The sequence below is a fragment of the Malaclemys terrapin genome, chromosome 20 (genome assembly GCF_027887155.1).
Source record: "Malaclemys terrapin pileata isolate rMalTer1 chromosome 20, rMalTer1.hap1, whole genome shotgun sequence".
Classification (NCBI taxonomy): domain Eukaryota; kingdom Metazoa; phylum Chordata; order Testudines; family Emydidae; genus Malaclemys; species Malaclemys terrapin.
Genome location: NC_071524.1, coordinates 11362233 through 11375094, shown reverse-complemented (window position 1 = coordinate 11375094; position 12862 = coordinate 11362233). Strand labels below are relative to the sequence as shown.

General features: G+C 58.9%; 1 protein-coding gene across 1 annotated transcript in view; it reads right to left on the bottom strand.

The window, feature by feature from the left end:
- The window catches only part of LOC128826366 (deleted in malignant brain tumors 1 protein-like), an 87327-nt gene that overhangs the window by 1414 nt on the left and 73051 nt on the right, over positions 1–12862 (bottom strand). The window contains 4 exon segments of the mRNA XM_054009613.1: positions 144–397; positions 1685–2056; positions 3561–3590; positions 4169–4477. Of these exon segments, the coding sequence (XP_053865588.1) occupies positions 144–397; positions 1685–2056; positions 3561–3590; positions 4169–4477 (965 nt within the window).

The following is a 12862-nucleotide window of genomic DNA, read 5'->3' as shown; positions in this document are numbered from 1 at the left end:
CGCACCCTGGGACCCCAGGCATCCTCCCATCCCTCCCTTAGGGCTAGGGCACTCCAGGCCGGCTCACCTTTGCAACGGGCTCCAGCGTCCTTATCATGCTGGCAGAGGTCCCCTGGATCCGTGTTCGGGCAGCTCCCCAGCGCGGCCTCTGTCCCCTGGCACTGAACGTTCCTCATCAGGACAGGGTCTGACTTGACGCCCGGGCGGAACCCTTTACCCCTCAGCGCTTCCATGGCCGGCCCACAGCCCAACTGCCTGCACACCACGGCCACGTCGCTGATGTCCCAGCCGTCGTCACACACGGTGCCCCAGCGCCCGTCCAGACGCACCTCCACCTGCCCGGCACAGCGGTGGGGGCCACCTACCAGCCTCACGTCTGGCAAAGCAAATGCAGCTGCTGAGACGCGTGCTCCGGGGCTGTGCGGGGAGACCCCAGGAATGGCTCAGCATCAGTGCCCCCGCTTTACTGAAGGGAAACTGAGGCACAGAGACAGGAAGTTACCTACCCCAGGTGAAACAGTGAGCCTTGTGCAGCATAGGGAATAGAACCTGCCCGCCCCCCACACCCTGGCCAGAGACAGGGACAGAACCTGGCCCCCACCCCCGGCCCCCTTTCCCTGCTCTAACCATAGGACATTGGGACAAAGACAAGGGTGGATCCGGACTCCTGGCTCCCCATCCTGTCCCTTATCCATAAGCTCGTTCTCCTCCCCATTACCCCTCGCTCCCATTTCCACTCAGCAGCACATGCATTAAACACCCAGAGCTTCCGCTGGCCATGTCGTCACATCATCACTGCCCTCAGGCAGCTCCCTTGCTCTCACTGCATGCTGGGACCTGCACTCAGGCAGCCACCTTGCTCCCGTTGCATTCTGGGATCTGTGCTTGGCCAGCCTCTTCGCTCCTATTGCATGCTGGGACCTAACTTCAGGCAGGTTCCTTAACACCGTTGCACTCTGGGACCTGTGCTTGGGCAGCTGATTCTCCAAAGGGCGGCCGTGGTCACCTCTGCTCAGGCCCCAGCTGTGATGCCAGGGGGGTTGGGATCCTGGCCTGGGCTCTGGCAAAGGGCAGCCTCCTGGGCACCAGAAATACATACCTGAGGAGGCACCTGGGGAGAGACAAGGAAACTGTCAGGAGCAGAGAGGGTCCCGTGCACCCCAAAGCCTCCTGGTTCCAAGGCACCTGCAGGAAAGTGGCACCGGGCGGGGCAGAGTCCAGAGCAGTTAGAGCCAGACGCAGCAGTGACATGTGCTGGGACCCAGCGGAATGGGGGAGCCGCAGGAGGCCCAGGCCGGCTGCCCATCCGCTGCTCTTCCCTTCTCCTCTCCCTGGTACACAGACCAATCCCCTGAGGGCACTGCCTGGCCCCACCAGCACAGACTGAGGCCCTCTCCCTGTGGGGGGACTTGGCTGGGCAGGGCTCAGCCACATCCCCTGGTGGTAGGGGAAACAGGCGAGTTCATTGTACCCCCACCAGGGAGCAAGGGGACATGACAGGGAGCAGAGCCCAGGCCCTGCTTGTCCCACCCTCCAGACCTGTCAGGTCCCCTCCCCGCTCCCCGGGCAGACTGTGCAGTGCTCACCCAGCAAGGCCGCTCAGTCAGAACAGAGCACCCCACTCTGGGACCCCAGACATCCTCCCATCCATCCCTTAAGGCCAGGGCTCCCCAGGCCGGCTCACCTTGGCAACGGGCCCCTGCATCCTCATCATGCTGGCAGAGGTCCCCTGGATCCATGTACTGGCAGCTCCCCAGCGCCGCCTCTGTCCCCTGGCACTGCACGTCCATCATCAGGACAGGCTCCGACTTGGGGCCCGGGCCGAACACTTTACCACTCAGCGCTTCCATGGCCGTCCCACAGCCCAACTGCCTGCACACCACGGCCACGTCGTTCAGGTCCCAGCCGTCGTCACACACGGTGCCCCAGCGCCCGTCCAGACGCACCTCCACCCGCCCGGCACAGCGGTGGGGGCCACCTACCAGCCTCACGTCTGGCAAAGCAAACCCAGCTGCTGGGAGGCCTGTTCCGGGGCTGCGCGGGGGGGTCCCAGTGGCTGCAAGGACAGAAGGCCCAGCTCAGCGCGAGGCATTGCCAGCGAGTGCAGAACAGGGCAGAATGGGCTTTCCCACGACTCTAACCCTGGGCCCTTCTCCCGCACCTCCCTCCTGCCACATGCTGCACAGACAGGTCACTGAGCCCCAGGAAATGGCGCAGCATCAGTGCCCCTGCTTTACCGAGGGGAAACTGAGACACAGAGACAGGAAGTGACTTACCCCAGGTTAAACAATGAGCCTTGTGCAGAGCAGGGAATAGAACCCGCCCCATCTCCCCTACCCTCCTCTCCCTTCCCAGGCCAGAGACAGGGACAGAACCTGGCGCCCTCCCCCTGCTCCTGGTCCCCTTTCCCTGCTATAACCATCAGACATCGGGACCAAGACAAGGGTGGATCCGGATTCCTGGCTCCCCATCCTGTCCCTTATCCATAAGCTCGTTCTCCTCCCCATTACCCCTCACTCCCATATCCACTCAGCAGTATGTGGATTAAAGCACCCAGAGCTTCCCGTTGGCCACGTGGTCACTAGGGAAAGATGCATGGTCTCCCCTCGAGATCCCCCGCCTGCATGCAGAGCACACAGCTCCTGGGGACAGGGTAGTGCCCTGCTGTGGGGCCAGGACTGGCAGCTGGAGGGGAGAGACCCTGGCTCCCTTGAGCAAGGCAGGCGTGCCCCTACCTGCCCCCTCTCATTTGCATGCAGGGCACTCTGCCCCCAGGTGGGCTGGTTAGACTTCCTATCTCATTTGCATACACATTGGGAGGGCCATCGTGTGCCCTGTGCTGCCCAGTCTTCATGTGCCATGTTCACAGCACATGGTCCACGTGCTGTGTGAGGGCAGGGATGCAATGGGGGCCTGGGTCAGTGTGATAACAAGGGGGTACCCCATGGAGAGAGGGGCCACCCTGACCTGGAGGACAGGGGCTAGATTGAGTGTGAACACACAAAGGACTGGCAGTTTTTTGCTAAGAGTTGTAGGGGAAGTAAGGGATGTGGTGGGAGAAGTGGAAAATAGCTGGGGTTTCTGCTCCCTTCGATCTAACACAATATGGCTGGCAGATCCCAGTGTTGAGTGAAACTATAGCACAGGGTGAAACCAGAGCTGGAGGGAGAAAAAGGTGATGCCACGTTCCCAGGGGAACATGCTCCATTGCAATGAGTCACAGCTCACAGAGGGGCAGCTCCTAGTGCCTTGCTCCTGTTTGTGCTTGCACCCAGGCAGCTGCCTTGTTCCCATTGCATGCTGGGATCTGCACTCAGGCAGCCACCTCACTTCCATTGTATGCTGGGATCTGCGCTCGGTCAGTCTCCTCGCTCCTGTTGCATTCTGTGACCTAACCTGCCTTAACACCGTTGCACTCTGGGACCTGTGCTCGGGCAGCTGACTCTCCAAAGGGTGGCCGTGGTCACCTCTGCTCAGGCCCCAGCCATCATGCCAAGGGGGTTGGGATCCTGGCCTGGGCTCTGGCAAAGGGAGGCCCCCTGGGGGCCAGACATACATACCTGAGGAGGAGGAGACTCCCACGTCGGCAGCTGGAGAGAGACAAGGGGGAAACTGTGAGGAGCAGAGAGGGTCCCGTGCACCCCAAAGCTTCCCGGTCCCAAGGCACCTGCAGGAAAGTGGCGCCAGGCAGGGCAAAGTCCAGAACTGTTAGAGCCAGACACAGCAGTGACACGTGCTGGGACCCAGGGGAATGGGGGAGCTGCAGGAGGCCCAGGACTTCTGCCCATTGGTTGCTCTTCCTTTCTCCTCTCCCTGGTACACAGACCAGCCCCCTCAGGGCACTGCCTGGCCCCACCAGCACACAGACTGAGGCCCTCTCCCTGTGGGGGGACTCGGCAGGGCAGGGCTCAGCCACATCCCCTGTTGAGGGGGGAAACAGGCGAGTTCATTGTACCCCCACCAGGGAGCAAGGGGACATGACAGGGAGCAGAGCCCAGGCCCTGCTTGTCCCACCCTCCAGACCTGTCAGGTCCCCTCCCCGCTCCCCAGGCAGACTGTGCAGTGCTCACCCAGCAAGGCCGCTCAGTCAGAACTGAGGACCCCACCCTGGGACCCCAGACATCCTCCCATCGCTCCCTTAGGGCCAGGGCTCCCCAGGCCGGCTCACCTTTGCAACGGGCCCCTGCGTCCTCATCATGCTGGCAGAAGTCCCCTGGATCCATGTACGGGCAGCTCCCCAGCGCCGCCTCTGTCCCCTGGCACTGCACGTCCATCATCAGGACAGGGTCTGACTTGTTGCCCGGGCCGAACACTTTACGACTCAGCGCTTCCATGGCCTTCCCGCAGCCCAGCTGCCTGCAGACGACGGCCACGTCGCCCAGGTCCCAGCCGTCGTCACACACGGTGCCCCAGCGCCCGTCCAGAAGCACCTCCACCCGCCCGGCGCAGCGGTGGGGGCCACCTACCAGCCTCACGTCTGGCAAAGCAAACCCAGCTGCTGAGACGCCTGTTCGGGGGCTGGGCGGGGAGATCCCAGGGGCTGCAGGCCCAGCTCAGCGCGAGGCATTGCCAGCGAGTGCAGAACAGGGCAGAATGGGCTTTTCCACGACTCTAACCCTGGGTCCTTCTCCCGCACCTCCCTCCCGCCACATGCTGCACAGACAGGTCACTGAGCCCCGGAAATGGCGCCGCATCAGTGCCCCTGCTTTACCGAGGGGAAACTGAGGCACGGAAACAGGAAGTGACTTAGCCCACGTCACACAGTGAGCCTTGTGCAGAGCAGGGAATAGAACCTGCCCCCCCTCCCCACTCCCTAGCCAGAGACAGGGACAGAACCTGGCCCCCTCCCCCTGCTCCTGGCCCCCTTTCCCTGCTCTAACCATCAGACATCGGGACCAAGACAAGCGTGTATCCGGACTCCTGGCTCCCCATCCTGTCCCTTATCCATAAGCTCGTTCTCCTCCCCATTACCCCTCGCTCCCATTTCCACTCAGCAGTATGTGCATTTAACCTGGGATGCAGGGGCTTACTGTGATGAACTGGGACTGTTCTTACTGTGGTCTGTGAATGCTGACAGGGGAGTGTGGCTAGGATAGTCTGCATTGGGGGATGGGAGACTGCCCGAAGGAGAATACCTGAGCATGTAACATGAGAACCCAGGAAGGGGTTGGAGGCCAGGTGACACCTTGGCCCGGGAAACTGAACAAAGGCTGTGGGAGGGGTCGCTGAAGGCAGTGTTGGAAGCGGGCTGGAGAGATGGCTGGGAGGCAGAGATGGCTCTGACCTCCCAAAGCGGGGGGCTGGGATGCCCTGGGACCCCAAGCTTGACCTAACTGAGGGGGGGCCTGTTGTCTGTGCCTGCAAGACCTGTCTTGGACTGTATTCCTGTCATCCAAATAAACCTTCTGCTTTACTGGCTGGCTGAGAGTCATGGTGAATCGCAGGAAGCCGGGGGTGCAGGGCCCTGAGTTCCCCAATACTCCGTGACAACTGGTGGCAGAGGCGGGATCTACTGCACCCCGTGGACGGCGCTTCCTGCAGTAAGTGACTGGGGAGCAGTAAAACAAAGGGGGATTGACGGGGACCAGGCGTGCTGAAGAGTGAGAGAGAGACGGTTATTACCCCTGGGAGTGTGTGACCAGCGAGAAGGACTTTTGCGGTAACAGGGTCCCCCGGGGGGATCGCAGCGAGTGGTCCCAGGGGCGGAGGAGTCTGCAGCTCGACCCTGGCAGAGAGGTGGTGACCTCGAGAAGGGCTGGCACACTAGGGGTCTCCCTGGGAACTGTGGGGAGCTGTGAGCACACAGGCCGGTGAGTGGCCAGCAGGAAGATGTATGCCAAGCGGCTTAAGAGCGACCTGGTGGAGCTGTGCAAGCAGAGGGGGCTGCGCAGTGGGAGGCTCACCAAAGAACAGCTCATTGCCCGGCTGGAGGCGGAAGATCGCGCGAATGAACTGATCCCTGTGTCTCAGGGAAGCAGCCTGGCAAATGCAGCGCAGGCACCAGTGTCTGTCCCAGCTGGGAGTGGTCAGCCGGCTGCTGAGGGCTTCCCAAGACCCCTCCTTCCTATGCCTAGGGGAAGGGTGGGGAGGAGCCCAGCAAATACCGAGGGCGCCGTGACCCCCCCGGCCAGCAGGGGATCCTCCCGGCGAAGCTTGCCGGCCAGCAGAGGATCCTCCCGGCGACGTTCGGCATTCGTGGAGCAGAATTGGCTGGAATGGGAGAAAGAGCTAAAACTGAGAGAGCTGGAGGATCGTGAACAACAGAGACAGCATGAAGAGAGACAGCATCAGCATGAACGGGAGGAGAATGAGAGACAGCGTCAGCATGAACTGGAACTGGCGAGATTGAAGGGCAGCGAACCCCCGGCTGCGGTGAGTGAGGGGGGACCCAGGACTGCACGGAGCTTTGATAAGTGCATCCTGGCCCCACGCAAGGAGGGGGAGGACATGGATGACTTCCTGGAGGCCTTTGAGACGGCCTGCGAGCTGCACCGGGTTGATCCCGCGGACAGACTCCGGGTCCTTACCCCCTTACTGGACCCCAAAGCCGTGGCATTGTACCGCCAACTGGAAGAGGCAGAGAAAGGGGACTACGAACTATTCAAAAAGGCCCTGCTACGTGAGTTTGGGCTGACTCCTGAGATGTACCGGGAAAGGTTCCGGAGTCAAGATAAAACCCCTGAGATCTCATATCTGCAACTAGCCGTCCGCATGGAAGGATACGCCAGCAAGTGGGCTGATGGGGCCCAGACGAAGGAGGACCTGGTCAAACTGCTGGTACTGGAGCAACTGTATGAGCGGTGCCCATCCGACCTGAGGCTGTGGTTGGTGGACAGAAAGCCAGAGAACCTGCAACATGCAGGCCGGCTGGCCGATGAGTTTGTAAAGAGCCGGTCAGGAGATAACAGGGAGGAGTCCCAGAGGAACAGTCCCACCACCACGCAGAGAGAGAGTCACCATGGGACCTCCCCGTGGGAAAATACAGAAAAACCCCACCAAAGGGGAACATCCGGCATCAGGACCATCCGACCCAATCAAGGGGACCCATGGGACATGGGCTGCTACCACTGTGGCCAAAAAGGCCACATACGGGCCCAGTGCCCCAGGCTCAGGTACAGACTGAGCAGACCGAACCCACAGAGGGTTGACTGGGTAGAGACCCAGCCCGGCGAGAGGCAGCATTCCCAGGGAAGGGGGGCTGGCAGAGTACCACCTGCTAAGGAGGGAGGAGAGCTCCAGGCCAGCTCCTCTAGGGGGCTGGATGCTCCAGACTCAGGGTTTTTGGTTTATACGGTCGGCGCGGGGCTGTCCCTCCGGAGAGAGTACCTTGTTCCCCTGGAGGTGGATGGGAGGAAGGTCAATGGATACTGGGATACGGGCGCAGAGGTGACGCTGGCCCGGCCCGAGGTGGTGGCCCCAGATCAGGTGGTGCCCAACACCTACCTGACGCTGACGGGGGTGGGCGGAACACCAGTCAAAGTGCCCGTGGCAAGGGTACACCTGAAGTGGGGGGCCAAGGAGGGCCCCAAGGATGTGGGGGTACACCCGTATTTGCCCACTGAGGTATTGATGGGGGGGACCTGGAGAACTGGCCAAGCAACCCCCAAAGGGCACTGGTTGTGACCCGCAGTCAGAGCCGGCGAGGGGCACTGCGCCCTGGCCTTGGGGGGGGTGCCTTGCCTGAGGCGCAGGACCCTAACCTGGTGGGGTTGGAACGCCCAGGGACACGGCTCAGGGAGGCTGCAGCTTCAGACCCAGCGGGCGAGAAAGAGCAGGTGGCCATCCCTGTCCCAGCTGCTGAGTTCCAGGCCGAGTTACAGAGAGATCCCTCCTTGCGGAAGATAAGGGACCTGGCCGACCTCGATGCGGTACAGACCATGGGACGAGGTGGCCGGAAAAGGTTCCTGTGGGAGAAGGGGTTCCTGTACCGAGAATGGGCTCCCCCAGGGAAAATGGAGTCGGGGGGCTCAGGAGGCAGCTGGTGGTACCCCAGAAGTATCGCCGCCAGCTGCTGTGCCGGGCCCATGACACCCCCCTCTCAGGGCACCAGGGAACCTGGCGTACCCAGCAGAGGCTGCTACGGAGCTTTTACTGGCCTGGGGTCTTTGTTACTGTCCGACAGTACTGCGGATCCTGTGACCCCTGTCAGAGGGGGAGGAAGGCCTGGGACAAGGGGAAAACAGCTTTAGGACCCTTGCCCAGCATAAAGGATCCTTTCCGGAGGGTGGCCAAGGTTAAAAGGGCGGCTCTAAACCAAGAGAGCCCAGAGCACAGACCTCCAGACTGGAGCGCTGGGAGAAGACCACAGCCCAGTTGGAACCCCAGGGGTATGGGGGTGGGAAAAGGGCACAGGCCGCATAAACCTTCCCACATGCGAACTGCGAGTGCCATCAAGCACCCCCGACCTAAGGGGGGGCGTGAAACTGGAGGGGCCTGGTGTAATTCTCACCAAGGAATGGGAGGGATGCGGGGGCATCCATGGGAATGGGGGTAGGTTCGAACTTCCCCAGGTCACTGGCTGAAGTGACCCCGCTCAGTTCGGTCTCGAAAGGGGGAGAGATGTGACGAACTGGGCCTGTTCTTACTGTGGTCTGTGAATGCTGACAGGGGAGTGTGGCTAGGATAGTCTGCATTGGGGGATGGGAGACTGCCCGAAGGAGAATACCTGACCGTGTAACATGAGAACCCAGGAAGGGGTTGGAGGCCAGGTGACACCTTGGCCCGGGAAACTGAACAAAGGCTGTGGGAGGGGTCGCTGAAGGCAGAGTGCTGGAAGCGGGCTGGAGAGATGGCTGGGAGGCAGAGATGGCTCTGACCTCCCAAAGCGGGGGGCTGGGATGCCCTGGGACCCCAAGCTGGACCTAATTGAGGGGGGCCCTGTTGTCTGTGCCTGCAAGACCTGTCTTGGACTGTATTCCTGTCATCCAAATAAACCTTCTGCTTTACTGGCTGGCTGAGAGTCATGGTGAATCGCAGGAAGCCAGGGGTGCAGGGCCCTGAGTCCCCCAATACTCCGTGACATGCCTTTTGCCCCTGCCTGGGCTCCCTCCCCGTCTGCACCCCGATGACCCTGCCTGACCATGAGCCAACAGCAGCAGCCTCGTGGGGCTGTAGTTCTGCTCCCCAAAGACTCCACTGGGGCTGACTCGGCCCCTCTATATTCCACAGTGCCCGGAAAGACAGGGCCGGCTGATTCTCCAAAGGGCGGCCGTGGTCACCTCTGCTCAGGCCCCAGCTGTGATGCCAGGGGGGTTGGGATCCTGGCCTGGGCTCTGGCAAAGGGAAGCCCCTCAAGCTCTCCTTAATGAACTAAAACGAATGGGATTGTCCGTAATGAACATTAGAGGACAAGGCTATGATAATGGTGCCAATATGAGAGGATGCATTTCTGGCGTGCAAGCTAGATTGCTGGCAGAAAATCCACCAGCCTTTTTTGTTCCGTGTGCATGCCACAGCCTTAATTTGATTTTGTGTGATATGGCCATGTCGTCTGTAGAAGCTATTTCTTTTTTTGGGTTGCTGCAATGCATTTACGTGTTCTTTTCAGCTTCCACTCAATGATGGCAAATATTCAAAGCACATGTCAATGGTATTACCCTTAAGCCTCTATTTGAGACACGCTGGGAAAACAGAATAGAAAGTGCAAAAACATTGCGATATCAATCTGAGGAAGTTTACGAAGCACTGGTTGCTCTTTCGGAAGAAGCCAGAGTTCCAAAAGCTAAAAGTGAAACACAGTCATTGGCCTCTAAAATATCCAGCGTCAAGTTTCTAACGTCTGTGGTAATCTGGTATGACATTCTTGTTAAAATCTCAAGTGTAAGCAAAATAATGCAGCTTGATTCAACACTTCCCTTACGAAACAACACACGAGACTTTTTAGTGAAATACAGAGAAAACGGATTCAAAGAAGTACAGGTTACAGCGAGAGAGCTTGCACAGGCACTCGGTGTAGAACCAAAATTTCCATGTCCGAACGTGACATGAGTTTCAAGGAAAAACGGCAAGCGGAAGATGAAGGAGCAGATGAGCCAATGGCCAATCCAGAAAATTTTTTAATGTTGTGATGGATAAAGCAATATCTGCCATTGATGAAAGGATTAATACCTTACGAGCGCACCATGAACAGTTTGGATTTTTGTATGACATAACTAAATTCAACGAAATAGGAAAACAAGAGCAGCAAATGACAAAGTGCAAGAACCGAGAGAGCCTCCTGAAACACAGTGATAGTTTTGATTTAAATGAACTTGAGCTGTATGAAGAATTGAGTACATTGTCATCAATGTTGCCACATGCAAAATTGGAGATGGATGTTGTACCAGCAAACTTGTTGACATATATCCTTATGTATACATTGCAACTTGTATTCTTCTGACAATTCCTGTAACAGTAGCATCAGGAGAACGGAGTTTCTCAAAACTAAAGCTCGTTAAAAACTATCTCCATTTTACAATGAGTCAGGAACACTTGGTCTTGCTATTCTTGCAATTGAACAAGACATACGATGACGTTATTACTGATTTTGCAGCCAAAAAAGCCAGAAAGATTGCTTTTAATCCTCCTTCATTTTACTGCTCCCCAGTCACTTACTGCAGGAAGTGCCATCCATGTGATGCAGTAGATCCCACCACTGCAACCAGTTGTCACAGAGTGTGGGGGAGTCAGGGCCCTGCACCCCCCACTTCCTGCAATTCACTGTGACTCGCAGCCAGCCAGTAAACCAGAAGGTTTATTAGACGACAGTAACACAGTCTAAAACAGAGCTTGTAGGTACAGAAAACAGGACCCCTCAGTCAGGTCCATTTTTGGGGGTGGGGAGACCAGACCAAGACTCTCCAGCCAGCTCCAAACAGAAACTCCCTCCAGCAGCCTCACCCAGCCCACATGCACCCCGGCTCCTCCTCCAGCCTTTGTTCAGTTTCCCGAGCAGAAGGTGTCACCTGGCCCCACCCCTTCTGGGTTCAGGTTAGGAAGGGCAGCCGCCATCCTTTACGTGCTGGCTGCCCAGTGTGATATGCCCAGTGCTAGCAGAAGACAGTAAAGTAGTAACACTCCTATGCAATAGTACTGGGTTAATACTCCTAACTCCCTATTTTGTCACCCCCCCTACTCAGAGAGACCCCCCGGCCTGCACTGCCCCCCCCCCCACTGAGAGACAGACCCCCCCGCCAGCAAGCACTACCCGCCTCCCCTGCTGAGAGACAGACCACCACCCTGGCCTGAACTAACCCCCACTGAAAGACAACCCTTCCATCCTGCACTGCCCCCCTGCGCTGACAGACAGACCCCCCTGGCCTGACTACCCCCCCTGCTAAGAGACAGACCCCCCCCTGCATGCACTGTCCCCCTCACCCTCACTGACAGGCAGACCCCCAGACCCTCGGCCTACACTGCACCTTTGCTGAGAGACAGATGTCCCCCAGCCTGAACTCACCCCCACCCTGCACTGTCCCCAGCTGAAAGAGTGAAAGACAGACCCCAGCTGTCTGTACTGCCCCCCTGCTGAGAGACAGACCCCCGCCAGCCTGCACTGCCGGCTTGCTGAAAGATGGAACCCCGCTGCCTGCACTGCCCCCGTTCTGAGAGACAGACGCGCCCAGCCTGCACTCTCCCCCCCACCTCCAGTGCAGAGCTCTGTGGGATCCACCCCGAGATCATGCCCGTCTGCCCTCTCGTTGGCACTGAGCTCCAGGCTGCAGGTGTCAGTCTGAGCCCAGCCCCCAGTAAACAGGAAGGAGCTGGATCTGCGGCATCTGCTTGTCTGTCTGTTCTGGGGAGCCTGTTCGCACTGGGCAGTGGCCTGTAACCCCCATAGCCCCAGCACGGGGAGCTCCACAATGCAGGGCCCCCGGGGTCTGTGCTATGTGTAACTGGCCAGCCCCCTCGGCCTGGCTGCCCGGTTTGCCCGTCTGCCCATTGTGGAGCCACAGGGTCTGATCTAGGTCACCAGTCTCCTGGGAGTGACCCCTGTAATGTGCTGGGAGCAGACGCCCCCCACACCCGTCCCCAGGGGCAGGGCCGTGCCCTCGGCACCAGCAACCCCGTCTCTCCCCACGGCTTCCTGCATGAGCCCAGCCCAACCTGCGGGAGGCTTGTACTGGGCCCCTCCAGGGCACCTGGCCGAGGGAGCCTTCCCAGCCACACCAGCAGCCTTGGCATAGAGAGCAGGGCTAATAGTCACCTGGCTGTGTGATTAGTCTGTGAACAAAAGTATTGCCAAGCCTAAAATGAACAAAGGTATTGGCAATGTTTGGCCTCAAACTTCCACTTTGCAGAGGTGAAAAGCTTTGCAGAAGTAAACTAAGACTTGCGGTCAAAACGCGCTGCAACCAGATAACACAATATGCTAACTCCTATGAAGTAAGATAATTTGTGCCACCGGGCACAGCTTGTCTAACCCACATTAACTATATTTAAAAACAGTCGGCTACAAGGAAATAAGTAAGCATAAATTATACGGTCAAAGCGACAACGTTAACCATACTAAGAATTTGGCCTACCTTAATTGCGGGAGCGGATCTATGTATTTTGCTGCCCCAAGCATGGCGGTCAGGCAGACTTCAGCAGCACGCCTGTGGGAGGTCCGCTGGTAAGGCAGATTCAGCGGCATGCCTGGGGGAGGTCCGCTGGTAAGGCAGATTCAGCAGCATGCCTGCGGGAGGTCCGCTGGTAACGCGGATTCAGCAGCATGCCTGCGGGAGGTCCGCTGGTAACGCGGATTCAGCGGCATGCCTGCGGGAGGTCCGCTGGTAACGCAGATTCAGCAGCATGCCTGCGGGAGGTCCGCTGGTAACGCGGATTCAGCGGCATGCCTGGGGGAGGTCCGCCAGTCCCGCACCTTTGGCGTATCCACCGCTGA